The sequence below is a fragment of the Triplophysa rosa genome, linkage group LG1 (genome assembly GCF_024868665.1).
Source record: "Triplophysa rosa linkage group LG1, Trosa_1v2, whole genome shotgun sequence".
NCBI lineage: Eukaryota > Metazoa > Chordata > Actinopteri > Cypriniformes > Nemacheilidae > Triplophysa > Triplophysa rosa.
This window is the reverse complement of record NC_079890.1, coordinates 23,363,357-23,379,660: the sequence shown is the minus strand read 5'-3', so window position 1 is coordinate 23,379,660 and position 16,304 is coordinate 23,363,357. Positions and strand designations below refer to the sequence as shown.

General features: G+C 39.1%; 1 protein-coding gene across 2 annotated transcripts; it reads left to right on the top strand.

Moving 5' to 3' along the window:
- The first annotated feature begins 8,580 nt into the window (after positions 1 to 8,580).
- Positions 8,581 to 16,206, top strand: garem (GRB2 associated, regulator of MAPK1). 2 transcript variants are annotated; one of them, XM_057330473.1, is made up of 6 exons: positions 8,581 to 8,936; positions 10,000 to 10,140; positions 10,648 to 10,778; positions 11,960 to 13,147; positions 14,693 to 14,862; positions 14,950 to 16,206. In XM_057330473.1, the coding sequence occupies exons 1-6, from the start codon at positions 8,816 to 8,818 to the stop codon at positions 15,794 to 15,796; spliced, it is 2,598 nt and encodes an 865-aa protein (XP_057186456.1). In that variant the 5' UTR covers positions 8,581 to 8,815; the 3' UTR covers positions 15,797 to 16,206. The 2 variants fall into 2 exon arrangements, with proteins under 2 accessions (XP_057186456.1, XP_057186464.1); XM_057330481.1 differs by lacking the exons at positions 8,581 to 8,936; positions 10,000 to 10,140; positions 10,648 to 10,778 and adding an exon at positions 10,794 to 11,635.
- The last annotated feature ends 98 nt before the right edge of the window (positions 16,207 to 16,304 follow it).

Below are 16,304 nucleotides of genomic sequence, written 5' to 3'. Positions count from 1 at the left end.
ATGTGAAGATGTTATTGATGTTTGTGTTTAATTCTCCTCTGGTGAAATCTTGACAGATTTATTGTGTTCATCTGCTATTTACACTTGTTCATCTAAGACCGTGTGACTTAAGTGCATTAATAGATTCTTAAATAATGTATCTTCAAGCAGCCATTGCAGTAGTTTACTGTAAAACACCTACAGTAACTAGCTGGCAACAGTGTTGCCAATATATTACTGTAGAAATGGCAGGTAAGGGCTAACAGTGTATGTGAAATGAGGACATGACTGCAGCTGGCTATGAGGCCCAAACCAGCATGTCCAGTGCAAAAAGGCTTTGACTTTTTAATTCTACTTAACATTATTTTATTTTTTCCGTTATATTGAAGAGACCTTTTTGAATGAGTTTAGTTTACTTATGAGCACTTGAGCTTAAACGAGACTTAGGGTGTTTGTAATGACGTAGGTTATGGTGTCGACCATGATTTGTTGCAATTTTGAGGTGTTCAGTCTTATTATGATTTAAGAAAATAATGCGATTGCTCTCCTCACAAATCAACTGTTTCTAGTTTTTCACTGATGTGTCTCTTAAGTGTTGAGGACTAGTGCTTCTTTGAGCCTACATTCAGTATGAGTAAAATACTCAAGTACTGTTAAAATCAGATACTCAAAGACTTTTACTCAAGTCGTTTTGGAATTGGTGACTTGTAACTTGTAATGGAGTAATTTTCACTGCAAGGTATCTGTACTTTTACTTAAGTATGGTTTTCAGGTACTCTTTACACCTCTGGACTCTATTCCGTAGGGTCACAAGGGTGTCACCTTCCCCTGCAGGCACATGTTCTCCACTTATAAAACACTTAATAAGATTGCAAACTTATTAATATTGCAACCCCCCCAGAAATCTTATATCTGGATGCCCAAATTTGGTTAAAATACTCATACAAAGTATGAATGACAGAACCGAACTAGAGAAATGAAAAATAAACAGCAATCTGAAAGATTATTGCCCCATCTACTGGTTGACTTACTGTTGTGGACATATTAACTACAAGTCAAACTGGCCAAATGTTTAGCCCCAATGAACAGATCTGCATTTCCTTCCCTCAGTTTTATTCATGGAGCAGCATCCCAGCAAGCAATAGCCGTCATGTCATTGTCTCGGTTAACTATAGGCCCAATTTGACAAGTGTATGATATTATTTAATGTAAGCTAAGTCAACAATACTTACAAGGTGTTTGGTTTCATTTCAGGGGTAGTTCACACAAAAATTCTGTCATCATTCACCCTCAAGTTGCTAAAACCTATATAAATTACTTTGTTCTGCTGAATACAAAAGAAGATATTTTGAAGAATGTTAGCAATTTTCAGTTCTGGGACATCATTGACTACCATAGTAGGAAAAATAAAAATGGTAGACAAAGGTGCCCCAGAACAGTTTGCTTTCCTAACTTCTTCAAAATATCTCATTTTGTGTTCAATGGAACAAAAAATATTTTTTACTACTATGGTAGTGAATGATGTTCCAGAACTGAAAATTGCAAACATTCTTCCAAATATCTTTCTTTGTGTTCAACAGAACAAAGAACTGTATAACTTTATGATTAACTTTATGGTGAGCAAATGGTGACAGAATTTTCATTTTTGGGTGAATTGTCCCTTTAAGGTAAATTGCTTATAGAGTACATATTACGAGATTATGTAAATTACATTTCATGCACTGTGTAATGTAAGCAGTCTGCCAAGTTGTAAAGCCGATGGTGCATGAATAACAAAATTATTGGCTTGGAAAAAAGGGAGTCGACTCTGAATCACGCAAATGAGTCGTGCCCTTGTCCAATTCGCAAACCGCCGCGGATATACGTCACTACATATAGTCCCCGCCTACATTTTGCTAAGACTGCCTGCAAAAACTTCGCTCTTCTCCCCCAAACACTGTAGCTCGTGAGCCTCATTCGCGGTAGACCAATCACAGCAGACTAGACCATTTGACCAATCATATTAGAGTAGGCTGGCGGAAAAGAGGGGATTAGATGGATGATTCACTGAACGAATCATTTGAGAGTCAGTCAAGAAGTAAGGTGAGAAAAACTGCCTATTATAACAAAAGAATAGTGTTTTTACACCTTGTATGTACGTAAACTTTTTGTTGGACACTACATAAACCAAAATAGGACCTTAAAATCAAGGAATATTTACCCTTTAAAGCAACATTTTGTAGTTTTTTCTACCTTAAAAAAATGTCTCTAAAATTACATCAGTGGTACTACTCTTAACTGGGCGAATTCTTCTCCCGCTGCGATCTGAGCAGCCTCATAGGGGCTACAACCACACTCTGTAAGTTCTGTGTTCGGGTCGCTACACACAGCACCCTTCCTCTGGCTGCGGAAGAGTGCCACATGGTTTCCAAACGACGTTTCTGCATTCGTCGGTTTCATCAGCTTAGTAAACAAATTCACGTGTATTGCGCTGGCCTAGGAGAAGCTTATACGGGGACATTATTTACGACACTGAAAACAGACAATTGCGCTTATAAACCACATGGGGGAACCGTGAGCAAAAGTTCTAGAGTGTTGCATTAATCTATAGCTTAGTTGGCTTATACAAGTTTAGCCTGTCACTTTGCAATGTTGTGTCAACAAGCAGAGTCTGGTTTTCCCCAAGGTTTTTTTCTCCATTTATAGACCGTTTCATCAGACGCATCGGTCTGTGTTTGTTTATTGGTCTGGCTATAGCATTTGATAGGAAGCTAGTTTCACTGGTGTCATTTAACAAATTTTGTAATCTATTTGTTAGCTATTTGCCATCAATATAGCTTAGTTAGCTAGCTTAGATAACTTAGTTCTTAAGATAGAGAAAGCAATCTCTGATCTCTGTAATATTCAAAACGCTGCAAAATGGTCTGAGCTCAAAACAGACTGTTGAATATATTATGAAAATGAATACTAATACTTACTTTAACATCCAGCAGAAGCGCACCTTCTCTTCTAAACCCACAAGCAGCAACAGCCATTGATGTCCACTAACAGCATGGCTGCTAAACAAAACTTTGACTCTTCCCCAAAACGTTCTCTTCCAACATTTACTCTGCAATTTTGCTGTAAACTCTACTGACACGTTTTAATCTGTGCACTCAAAATAGAGCAACAATGACTATTTTGGAGGAAAAAAATATTAACTCTGGAAAAATTACTCGGCCATTTAGTCAGACTAAAATCATAAAGACATAACTATTTTTATATTTGCAAACTGTGCAATCCATAATATTAATACAAATTCTCTTTTGACCTCTTAATAATATATCTAAAGTATGTCTAGCTCATCTGTAAAATTTATATAATGCCTGTACATATATGCATTTGCTTTTCCCCCTTACCTCATCTATTTTAATTTTTCCACCATATAGTATGAACGGTATTTGCATTTTATATAAAAAAATATTAAAACTCATGCTTGCCAAGCATTCATTTTGGCTTATTTTTTGCCTAATTTGTGCAGATATCCCTAATGTGATATAGTTTAAGGTAGATGAAATGCATATTGTCAGAATACGCCATTACAAAATTACCTGTGGTATTGTATGGTACTGCTGTGGTACAGCAAAACATTACTACACAACACCTGAACACAGCTGATTATAAAATGTACTACAGCACTTTCTGTTGTACAGTATCACAAGAATTTACAAAAGAAATTGTGTGGTATTATACAAATAGAGATGTAACAGTGTGAAAATCAAAATTAAAGTGAACAAAATTATCACAGCAATCAGTATTATCATGATTTTGTTCAAATGTGCTGGAAATGCCCAAATTTTGATACCAAGCTTTGATGCGACTTGTTAAAAGCACTTTTTTGTTTTTGTAAACATCAAATAAATAACATTAATCATGGCACAATGGGGCCATTAGGTAAAAGTTTCTCTCATTCAGGTTGAACACAATCTTAAGTAAATCAGACATGTATTTAAACGCAACACTGCATGTGTGGTGAGTAATGGTTGTACTTTAGGACCCAGAAGACACTTGCAGTTAGAAAAGAGATCCCCCAAAAACCAGACAGTTGAATAGAGCTTTAAAATCATCATCTAGACAAATTTATAAAAAATATTGTGTGGCATATGAGACATTAAACAAAATTCATCATGACAGCATTACCAAAGCACTTTCTGTTGTCTATCACAAGAATTCACCAGAAACCTTGTGTGGTATTATATGACACATCAAACAAAATTCATCATGACAGGATTACCAAAGCACTTTTTGTTGTCTAGTAAAAAAAATGTTGAGGTATTATAGACGGTTTCATCTTAAACTAAGTTACTGCGCATACGCACTTTTGTGACCCCAACTTAACTTCCGGTACACATTCACAAACAATAGAGCGCTTGTAGATTATTTCTGATAACAATCAAAAGAAACCGAGAAGAACCGTTACTTGGCTAAACTTGTCTCTCCAATAAATTGAATTTAGACTCCGATTACCAAGCTCAACTGCTAGTCAATGTACCATACGGTTTGTTTAAATGCGACCAAACTGCAGGACCCATTCAACAAATTGTTTATTTAATAAAAATGAACATACAACAAAATTCAACATCGTTTATTTAATAAAATTATTATCCAATAAAATAATAATATAAATTAATATTAACATAAATTAAGCAAAATATCAATAGTTAGCTTATGTTTTTAGACACTAGCCAAACACACACCAGAAGTTAACTCAGGGTCAAGTGCGTGTCCGATAAAACATCTGCCATCCTTAATTGCATCATAACTGCATTAGCTAGCTAAATTTCACAAGTCTGTCTGTTGTATTTATGTTGTTTCTTGTGTGGTATTATATGACACATGACATGATTACCACAACACTTTCTGTTGTATAGTATCACAAGAATTTACCATAAGATGACGTCTGCAACCATTAATTGCGTCATTATATAAACGCAGGAGGTCGGGAATCACAAGATATCTGTTGATGAGGTTCAAATGTGGTTGGTTTGCTAATGTTAATTAAAAGTTACCTCTGGAAGGATAGCTTGTATATTTTTTCATGCAGGAGCATCCCTAGATACCAGGTATTTGTTGTCTTGGCACAAAACCTGCCAACTGTAGAGACCTCAGATGGCTTGTAACTTTATGCTCCTGTGAAAAAAGAAGACCTTTTCAAAGTTGATCTAATCTGTAGAAGGGTCACATGATAAATATTACAAATGATAAATGTAACATACCAGCTAACCTCTATATTCAGGTTCAGGGAAGAATTGTTTTGTGGAAGGCAAAGCACAGATGAAGTCGATCAGCTTGAGCTCTGGGATGTTGCGAGTGTCAATGTCGGTGTGAAAGACCTCTTTAAACAGTCTTGCAATGCATGCGCTGCCTGCTGCAATTAGACCAGGCCAGGACCAGCTGCAGGCCAGGACCAGCAGACTAAAAGAGAGCTTCATCCACCAGGCAGTCAGGAAGCTAAACTCCCTCCCGACCCTGCCCCCCCTCCCCTCTCTTGCCCAATGCACCACTGAACTCTGCCAGACTTTGACTAGATTCATGCTGTTTTTTCTTTCATGGACTGACACTTGATGTACTCTTTCAATGGAGTGCATGGATGAGGCTACTCCATTACAATTACTGTTTGTATCAGGTTGGCAGAGGTGGGTAGAGTAGCCAAAATCTTTACTCAAGTAAAAGTACAAGTAACTAGAGAAATTGTTACTCAAGTAAAAGTAAAAAAATCACTATTTTAAAAATTACTTGAGTAAAAGTAAAAATGTATGCAATGAAAAAACTACTCAAGTAGCTAGTTACTTAGTTACTTTGTATCTGATTATATAGGCCAAAGAGGAGATACAAACACGGTATGTGGAAAATACAACGTTTTTTAAACTTTAAATGGTGTATACACATTGCGTTACATCTAAAACAAACAATAATATTCGTTTTAGCCGTGCAATATGACTCCTTTAAATGAAATACACATTTTTGAACAAAGCTCATGTTTTCTCGTGTTGTGTCACGTGTGTGTTGTGAAACGCTCTTACTTGTAAACAAACAGTAAACAGTGAACCACACGCCCATCAACAAGTTTTCTTCCGTCTGTTCTTCAAATGTATATTTCTGCAAGCCCACGTCTCTGTCTGACGAACAGGTCGCGCGGGTGCGGGCATTTATCATTGCTGGCAAACAATATGACACATTTGCAGTTTTGATTGTAGATATAGATTAATATCCACTTCATCCAACGCTCTTCTGCGTGTTCTTAAATTTCGCGCTACGAGGAGTGAGTAATCCTGCTTCAGATGATTCAGATCGTGCTGCGAACGCGAAGTGCGAACTGAACAAATCATTTTAACTGATTCATTAGCCTATTCAAATGGTTTTGCCCATTGTTCAATTAATGCTTTCAAAAGAATCGACTCAAAAGAATCGATCACTCAGGAATGCCCGTAAAAAGAGACGACAACCTTGAAATAAACAACGCGTTTTAAAAAGCATATTTTAAAATGAAGGAACATCACGCAATGTAACGAAGTAAACACAGATTTTCTATTAGAAATTTACCCAAGTAAGAGTAAAAGTACACACTTTTAATTTTACTTAAAAAGTACGTATTTTCCAAAATGTTACTCAAGTAAATGTAACGAAGTAAATGTAGCTCGTTACTACCCACCTCTGCAGGTTGGGGGTTATGGGAGGTTCCCTCAGGTTGACCATCAGTGCCACTTCAGAAAGCATAGGTTTGGTACAGCGACTCTAGAGAAAAGAGTTGAGGGAAATATTACTTAGCTATGGGTAACTCTTTGGAGAGCACAAAGAATATTGTCATATTTGGATGGATGTAACATTTATTTCTGCTCAAGGCTATACTGTCCATGACTATGTCTCATAAGCAATTAAAATCATTACAATATTATAATATAAAATTCAAAATAATATATTCTTTATATATCCATAACTATATTTATAATAAATTCATTTTGTTTGACCAACTTACAGTGATATAATAACTGTCATTTTCCTGCTTTAGAATAACATTTATAGCAACATAAAAAACAATGATTATTTAAAAAAATGATTATATGATGATCTACAATCTGTAGAGCATATGTACTGTACATGTTTTGCTCAAGGCATGGACGCGAATCTCCAGGCTCATCAGAAGTCAAATGTTTGCTGAATTTGTTACCGTTTGCCCATCAGCTATACGGGTTCTCTTGAATAGCAGCCCCCAAGACAACTTCGCTTTTCATAGTAGAGAAGAAAACATCCCCTGAAAAATGTGAAAATACTTTTATATAATGTTGCCAATTTATTGGCTTTTTAAGACATGGCTAATGTGGTTAATTTAAATGAAGTTAAAATAAATAATATAATAAATAATGTACAGACAGATTCACCATCAGTTGGCTGGTAGTTGCATTATGGGTATAAGTAGCAGAAGCAGCAGAAGAGGCCCAGTAGTGTCCAATCTGGCTTGTGAAGGAAGGGATGCTTTACAGCATTTTGTAGTCACTTTAAGAAACCACAGATTCCTTGTTGTTTTAAAACACACATTTAAAAAACTATGATTATCAGGATAAAAAACATTTTAAAAAATTGTTGACAAGTGTGTCATTATGTATTGGACTCTTCAAAATGAAGCACAGAGAACTATTTCATTGAAAAGGTCAATTTCTATGGGCACAAAACAGTGTAGGTCACATTAAAATAATATGATGGGGGACAGTCGTGGCCTAATGGTTAGAGAGTCGGACTCGTGACCAGAAGGTTTCTGGTTCGATTCTCAGGGGGATAATGCAAGGATAATGCAAGCAAGGCTCCCTTACCCCACTTGCTCACCAGGTGCTGCAGTGATAGCTGCCCACTGCTCCGGGTATAAGTGTGTTGATGACTTGCTGTGCGTGTGCTCACTAGTCACTGGATGGGTTAAATGCAGAGGTCACAATTCGGGGTATGGGTATCACCATATCTGACAAATAGGTCACTTCACTAGTAAACATGAAATCATATGACATCTACAAGTTATTTCTAATGGCTGGAATACACTACAAGACTTTTAAAATCTGAACAGATTCTTTTTAACACCATACACTTGCAGACTTTTTGGAATTTTCAGATAGAAACACACTAACTGATCAAATCTGCAGACTGGCACAGACTTTCTGCAACAAAGTCCAGACTGAAAATCAGGGCAAAATCTGAGCAAAAGTCTTGTAGTGTATTTTAGCCTTAAGGGTGGAGAGAAGCAAGACAAGGATAACTCTGGGGCAGATTCAATATAATATATGTATTTTATACAAACATATATTAGTTACCACTGTTTCCTTTAGTTTGCTTTGTTTACCTTTAGTTTAGTTCATTTAGTTGTTAGATATTTGAGTCAATATGTGTATTTTAACCATAGACTGTATACAACAGATTTTAACATTTCAAAACTCCAGCACCGGCACTATATGTCTGTCTGCTAGAAAGTGAAATTCCCATTGATTAAATATAAAACATTTGGCAATAAAGCAGGACAGCAGAATGTATGACAGATACAGGTTTGTTATAAACTCGGGTACGTTACAGCCAGTATGGCGCCGGTTGCCGGAGCAACCGCTGGAGCGGCAGGGAAGAGGAAATAGCCACTCCACCTCCGAGATCACTACGGCTTGGGATACATGGCATTTCCTGTCAGTGTAAATAGATAGTTGGCCGACATGGTTTCACTCCACTACACTGTTGCATTCAAGTAAACAAGAGGACATCTAACGAAGCTTTCTCCATGAAAGAACCGTTCTTTGCTGCAAATGCATGTGGCGGTGGGATAACGCACCGATGTTAGCAGGCTAACATGGACCTTGGATCGATGCTGTACAACAGTTTGAAAGATGTAACATGGAGCACGACGACACTGCCTCTGGATAGACTCGTTAGTGCCTACAGACTACCACAGATTGTAAAGTTGGATAGCGGTAAGATTTGCCTTGACTTGTGTTGTGTTGTGTAAAACGCCGCAGTGTTTCTAGTAAATCAGGTGCAGTTGTACTTGTGTTGCGTGCCGCAGCTGCTGCTGCGCGTGGGCGGTTGCGCTCCTATGGAATTCCAATAATTAGCAGCCTAGCGCGCTAGGCTAACATTACCCTTCCTTCACTCAATTTACACACGCCGCAGAAGACATTTGCGTCTGTCGCCATCATGTATCTACTTAAACTATACACCTTAAATGTGGTGTATTAAGTAACTGTTCTAACTGGTTTACCGGCCGAACAGCCAAATAAAAGGCTAATAAAATAGGCAGAGATGTTAGCGAGCTAACGCAAATTAGCCAGAGGCCAGAGTTAAAACGGACTACAGTACTAAGTGTCTACACAAACACTGGCCTCATAACAATAGTTGTTGCCATTTGGTCAGTAAAACAAATGTTTTCACCACAAAACAACTACCTCCTCAACATACTCTGTGATCCCAATTTGGATTTCTTCTTAAATTGTACAAAGCAGCCCTCACAAATACAGACTAAATCACAGCAAACGAGGGTTTTTTTAAACTAAAAGATTACTAATAATCTATAGTAATATAGTAAAGTAACTAAATGTTATTTGATACACGATGATTTATGTTAAAATTGTATTAGAAACACAAGCTTATTTGTGTAAAGATGGAGGAGGGGTAATTTCAGGGGAAGAGGATTATTATCATTATGGGAACTGTAACTGTAAATCTGAACCCTTATAAGAGCTCATTCAGTTCAACAGTTACACACACACCTTACCCATGACCTTTTTATTTCACCCATCACATCATAACAATCTGTGTTGTACAAATGCTCTGCCTACACGTATTAAATTGTATCTTATTATTATTATTATATTGTAAAACAAGCTTTCTAAACCAAACTTTTAGCGATTTCCTTCACCACAAAGTACAGTTTGCTATGTTGACCATACATATTAAACCTCGTTGTAAAGCTCATTTGGCCTGTTCTATGCTTTTTATGCTTCTTGACAAAATTATAATGTAAATGTTTCATCTCAGGGGAATCAGTGGAAGGACTGAGAGAAAATGACTACCTCTTGATTCATTCATGTCGCCAGTGGACCACAATTACTGCCCATAACCTAGAGGAGGGCCATTATGTCATCGGACCGAAAATCGAGATCCCAGTCCATTATGAGGGTGAGGCCATTCATAACGCAAGCTGTATACAGTCTTTCTGACAGCTGGGGAAAGGAAGTATAAATTAGTCATTCGGGGTTCACTATTTTAATGTTACCCAGGCCAGGTATCAGAAAGAGCAAAGAATTGTGCTGCTTGTATTTTTTTGTGGTGCAGCATTCCCATCAACCAAGTCTGCAGTTCATTAGCTAATTGGTCTTCTCATATTGACATCCCTCTGGCTATCAGGAGAGTAGTTTGGCCTCTTAAGGGAAACAAGTCTCTGAAGAGAAAAAAGAAATTAATTTGGTTTTATTCACTCTGAATTGTCTGACATAGTAAATTGTCTATGTGATGGAAAAATGTAGTAAAATTATTTTAAATGTACATTTTTGCATGATAAAAATGTTTAGCAATGACCAACACAAAACAGAAAGACCTCTGTATAATTGCATAGTGAATAATAAACATTATCGCCCATTATTCTCATAGCTGTATTTAAGTGCACTGTTTTATGGTTGGTCTCAGGTCAGTTTAAGCTGCTGGAGCAGGACAGGGACATTAAGGAGCCTGTGCAGTACTTCAACAGCGTGGAGGAGGTGGCCAAGGCATTCCCTGAGCGAGTTTATGTCATGGAGGAAATAACCTTCAATGTTAAGGTCTGGTTTGAGCCTCCTACACTAATGTTTTAGGATTATTCTAATAAAATTCCTTTTTCACAAAGAAACTACATTGATTCACCTGAATATTAAAGATGAGGTAACACGCAGTTTCTGCCAATCTCATATTAATCTTGAGTACCTATACAGTAGTATTGCATACCTCGTATCTTCGAAGAGTACTTAGTTTGATCAAATTTACAAAAGACAGATACAGCTGTACGATTATTTCAGGGAAAGACGAGCGCCTGGACGCGTGCAGGGGGGGGGGAGGGGCGGAACTACAGCACAAGCACACAATACATCATCGCATTGATTCACTATAAGTTCGTGTTGTTTACATTATGCACGTACACGCTGATTGCCAACAAAACATAGACATATGACTTAGTCAAACACATAGTTTGACTTCCCGCGTGCGGTTCATGTCCGGCATCTTTTAACGCTGGGACCGTGCCATCTATCAGTTTCAAACGATCTCCAAATCCAGTGTTATATCCACCGTTTATATAACATTCGTCATTGAAATGCAGTGAGCAAACAAACACAGCTAAACTTCCGTCAGCCGAGTGAAGCGGCATTTTTTTTTAAAGTTATATTTATGGGCTTTTTGTCTTTATTGTGATAGGATAGTGGAGAGGTGACAGGAAAGTGCTGGGTAGAGACGGGAGCAGGATCGGCAAAGGACTGCACAAGACGGGAATCGAACTGGGGTTGCCGTGAGCGTACTAGCGCTATATGTTGGCGCACTAACCACCAGGCAATTGGTGCCGACGAGTGAAGCGGCATTGATGGGCGTGCTCTTTCTCACGCTGGCTTGTTGACGCGTGGGCATGCTCTTTCTCTCACACTTGCGCGTGGGTGTGCTCTTTCGCTCGATGGATGGATGATGTGTGGGCGTGTTTTTCCAGGAGAATTGTCCAATAAGGGACTAAGAACCCTTGTTACGAAATGGGAATCAATGTTGGAAAAAAACTTTCCGAAACCTGTACAAACCCTGGCAGAGTTTTTTGACAAGTTGACCATGTTAAGCTTGAGAAGCCAGCACGTTTAAACAGTGTAAAGAAGTCAGAATGCATGAAATAGCATGTTACCTTCACTTTAAGATTTTTAAGAGACTTTTAGCAGATATTAAAAATCTGTTACAACGATCATATAACATGGCTCTTGTTTTTTCCCAGATGGCATCAGGAGAGTCCAACGATGACACGGAAGTGTACAACATCACGCTGAGCACTGGGGATGAGCTGACACTAATGGGCCAGGCCGAGATCCTTTATGCTAAAACGTCGAAAGAAAAATCACGTTTCAACACCATTTTCAAGCGCATCGGTAAGCTAAACTCCATAAGTAAGCTTGGCCGCGGCAAGATGCCATGCCTTATCTGCATGAACCACCGCACCAACGAGAGCATCAGCCTGCCTTTCCAGTGCCGAGGTCGCTTCAGTACCTGTTCGCCGCTGGAGCTGCAAATGCAAGAAGGGGAACACACTATTCGCACAATTGTGGAGAAGACCAGGTTACCTGTGAACGTCATGGTGCCTAGCAGCCCGCCACGTAACCCACATGACCTACATCTGATCCGCGAAGGCCACAGATACAAGCTGGTCAACATCCAGACCAAGACGGTGGTTGTGTGTTGTGTTTTACGTTCAAACAAAATACTGCCAGTGTATTTCCCCTTGCACGTGTCTACAGCACTGCCGCGTTTACTGGTGCCTGAAGGGCTGCTTCAGGGAGAAGCTTGGTTGGAGACGGTGGTCCACCGCTGGTTTGCATATTGCAAGGAGCAGTTTGATATTGACGACTACTCCAGAGCGGTCCGCGATGTACGGGTGGACTGGATCGAGGAGGGCAAGAGTCCGAAGAAAAGCAGCACTTGTGGATCAGGAAGTGGGAGTGCGATCTGTAACACCAGCGGAGGTGGAAGCAATGGCTGCCCATCACATGTGCATCTGCCAAGTTCTCTGAGCTCAGCCCGAGATGAGCTCACGCAGTCATTCCACCGCCTGTCTGTCTGTGTCTACGGCAACAATCTCCATGGCAACAGCGAGGTAAACCTTCAGGGCTGCATTAGTTTATGCGGAGATTGCATTGCACCAGAACCACCCGATGCAGATTATCTTTTCCCAGAGTTGCTGGAGAGTTCCTCAGGTTCACTTAAACCAGACGTGCCGTATGAGGAGCTTTGGTTGGATCAGGTTAAGAACCCTGGATCTGTGCTAGAACACAACGAGGGTGTCAGAGGAAACTCCACCATCTCTGGCTGCACGACTGTACTGCCATACGCTACAACAGGTCCCACAAGTACCATCCTCAGTGCAGATGTCAATCTACCTCCACCTCCGGTGCCTCCAAAGTCTGAAGCTGTGAGTTCATAGATTCGTCTGTTTTAATTCTCTAAATATGATGTTCTGGTGTATTAATCTTTAAAGGTTTACACTTAAGCCAGGGCTTGACATTAAGCATTGTCATGTGGTTGTCCTTCGGACAAGTAAATTTGTCATTCACTTGTCCGAGTACAAAAATTACTGTCCAAAGATGATATTTCATTTGAATTATAATATAATATAATTGTTTCGGATTTAGATTGGTCAAGTTTGCTTCTAAGCATTTTAACTAGTGTCCGCTTTGGCCGCCTGAATTTGGTTATAGGCCTACTCTCCGTGACTGCTATAAAACAAAGGCAAGCAGTAATTATTATTAGTGTTAAGGCTGTAAGTTAACTTTTTTTGCACATAGCACTGGTGCTAGAGAGGTTTAAAGTTTGGTAGCACAGGCAGAAATGTGCAAGTGTAGATCATTATGAATAGGCAGATAACTGACAAAAGACATTAATGTTACATACAGATGGATAAATTAGGGCCATATCATTTTTAGATTACCTAAATTTGTTTTAATATTTCTAAGTTCTGTGTTTTTCCTTTTTTACTATACAATAGTGGTATATTTGTCCACATAAATTAGTAGTAAACTGGTAAACTGCAGTAAAATTCTTACTATATTGTTTTTGAACTTTACTATAGTATACAGTGTTTATCAATTTACTACAAGGGCACTTCAATTTTCAATAGCAAATACTATAGTACACTACTGTATTTTTTGTCTTGAGCGTTCAATTTAACGGGACTTTTATTTTGACGGGTCATCGGGAAGACACTTGTTTGCAGATAGCTTCACGCAAACAGTAAAACGATCGTAAAATAAACTCTCAGAGCAACTCAGGAGATGAAGTTCATGTGTTTATATCCTCATACAGTGCAGCACAGATAAATCCTCGACCATCACTGGTGTTGTATGTTAAACTGTGCACGTAATTCACCCAGACACGCAGAACAGCCAGATGACATTTAAATAACAGGATTCCGCGTCCGCAAGGACTCAGTGCGGTGCGCATTGATTATTGTCACACACAAACACGCAGCTCTGAGCTCTGTCTAATGCACATATTCTTATTATTCTACGTATATGTTGCACTGTTTTTTTTCAAGTTACTTGTCCGGTCGGGCAAGTAAAATTCTCTCTCACTTGCCCATACAAAACATTCACTTGTCCCGGACAAGCGTTAATGTCGAGCCCTGCTTAAGCCATCGCCAAAATGTTGATGCACAGATTCATGATTTTTTTCTGTCTGCACACATTGATCAGAATGTTCCCAGTTTAAGCAAAGTTTATGCTGTGATTAAATAGTGACTTATTTATTTACCCTGTTGGTCAATCACAGCAGACAGGATTATATTCCAAGTAGGAACAAAGGTTAAATTTCCTGGACTTTCTAGTTTTAGATTGAAACATCCTGTCTCAAGAAATCTCTGTTCTGACATTTGAGCTAGATGTTTATTAACCACCCTCACAGTGTAATTATGTAAAGATAAAGTGATAATTGTTACAGTACAGGTTTTTCCCTATTGCAGGTGAAAGAGGAGTGCCGGTTGTTGAATGCTCCACCGATTCCACCACGGAGTTCCAAACAGACAAGCTCAGGCAGCGTCACAGTGCCGTACCCTCCTGCGAAGCCACTACAGACAGACACTCGCTCCCCAAGCCCAACACTATCCTATTACTCCTCTGGCCTACACAACATGTGAGTTACAGTTTTGAGCAAATGGAGTTTATTTATTCATGATGTGTGTTTATCACAACTGAATGATCCTCTTGTCCATCTCAATAGAGGTGGAGAGGGTGAGCCTCGGAGCGAGTCCGATGATCAGAACCATGCATGCTACCCATGTAACTGGATCAGACCAGACGCCAGTGAGGGCTCCAAGCCTCTCCCTTGCCTCAGTCCTTCCATCGGTGCCTCATTTTCCCGCCTTTCCTGGCCAAACGATTTCTGTGGGGCTGACTCGTATAAAGGTGAGGATTTTCCTTCAGTACACTGTCGTAGTTACTCTAGTTATCCACGAAAGAGGACACCTGGTACTCCTAAGGCTTGTCCCACAGGCCTCTTTGACTTTGATAGGCGGGAGAATTTTAAAGGGAGCTCTGCGACCTCCAAGGTCAAAAAGGGGCCTTCCCAGTCTTGCACCAAATCCACCAGCTACACTGTGGAAATTTTCAGAGACAAATCCGCAGAGGAATGTAACACTAAGCAAAGCCAGTCCTGCCCCATTTTGCCTCCAAGAACCTCCAAATCTAACGATACAAAAAAAGATCCAGAGCCCACCACTACAACCACAGCTAATGTTGATGCCGTGGAACTTGAGTCTAAAGGCTGCTCGCTTGAAGGGTCACATCAAAGCCCTACAGATGTGTTTTCAAACTCCTGTCCTGTTGCTACAGACTCACAATGGCAGCCACCGAACAACCTATCAGGTCTCTCCATTGAGGAGGTTTCAAAGTCACTACGGTTCATTGGTCTATCTGACGATGTTGTTTTGTTGTTCATGCGAGAAAAGATTGATGGAAATTTACTCACGCAGCTAACAGAGGAGATTTTGTCAGAGGATTTTAAGCTAAGCAAACTTCAAGTAAAGAAACTTATGCAGTTTATTAATGGCTGGAGGCCTAAAATGTAACGTTGAACAAGCAAGCCAGGCAAGAGCAAAACATGCAAAGTGCTGCAGCGTCAGCCTGAAATATTGGCCTTCAGTATTGCATTTGACTGTTTTGTATCTAAATGCTATGCACAGTCTTGTAATGATTTTAATAGCCATTTGTTAATATATATGTGTATATAAATATATATATAAGGATTGCTTTGTGTATTAACCTCTATATAATCTCTTTGACCTTACGGTACCTGCACAATGGACTTATTTGCTTGAACCCAAAGCCTTTGAAAGCCGAATATATTTTGACCCAATCCAACTGTGGCCTGCGTTTCCTTGGTTGTTGATCAATAAAGTTGATTGACTTAATCATTTCTTTACTAAAACAACGCTTGCTTTAAATTGATATGTCTCAAACATTTAGATTTTACTTAACCTTTTCAATTGAATTATCCGAAATGTAACAAAACTATTTGTTTTATTAAAAGCCTTCTGGTATTGTCAATAAATAATGAAAATGGGAAAATGCAGCGGT

What these genes read in the sequence shown, in the direction of transcription:
- garem (XM_057330473.1), top strand. Translation starts at nt 8,816, where the DNA reads ATGGACCTTGGATCGATGCTGTACAACAGTTTGAAAGATGTAACATGG. An exon ending in GATTGTAAAGTTGGATAGCG is followed by an intron (nt 8,937 to 9,999) that starts GTAAGATTTGCC and finishes GTTTCATCTCAG; the next exon opens with GGGAATCAGTGGAAGGACTG. An exon ending in GATCCCAGTCCATTATGAGG is followed by an intron (nt 10,141 to 10,647) that starts GTGAGGCCATTC and finishes GGTTGGTCTCAG; the next exon opens with GTCAGTTTAAGCTGCTGGAG.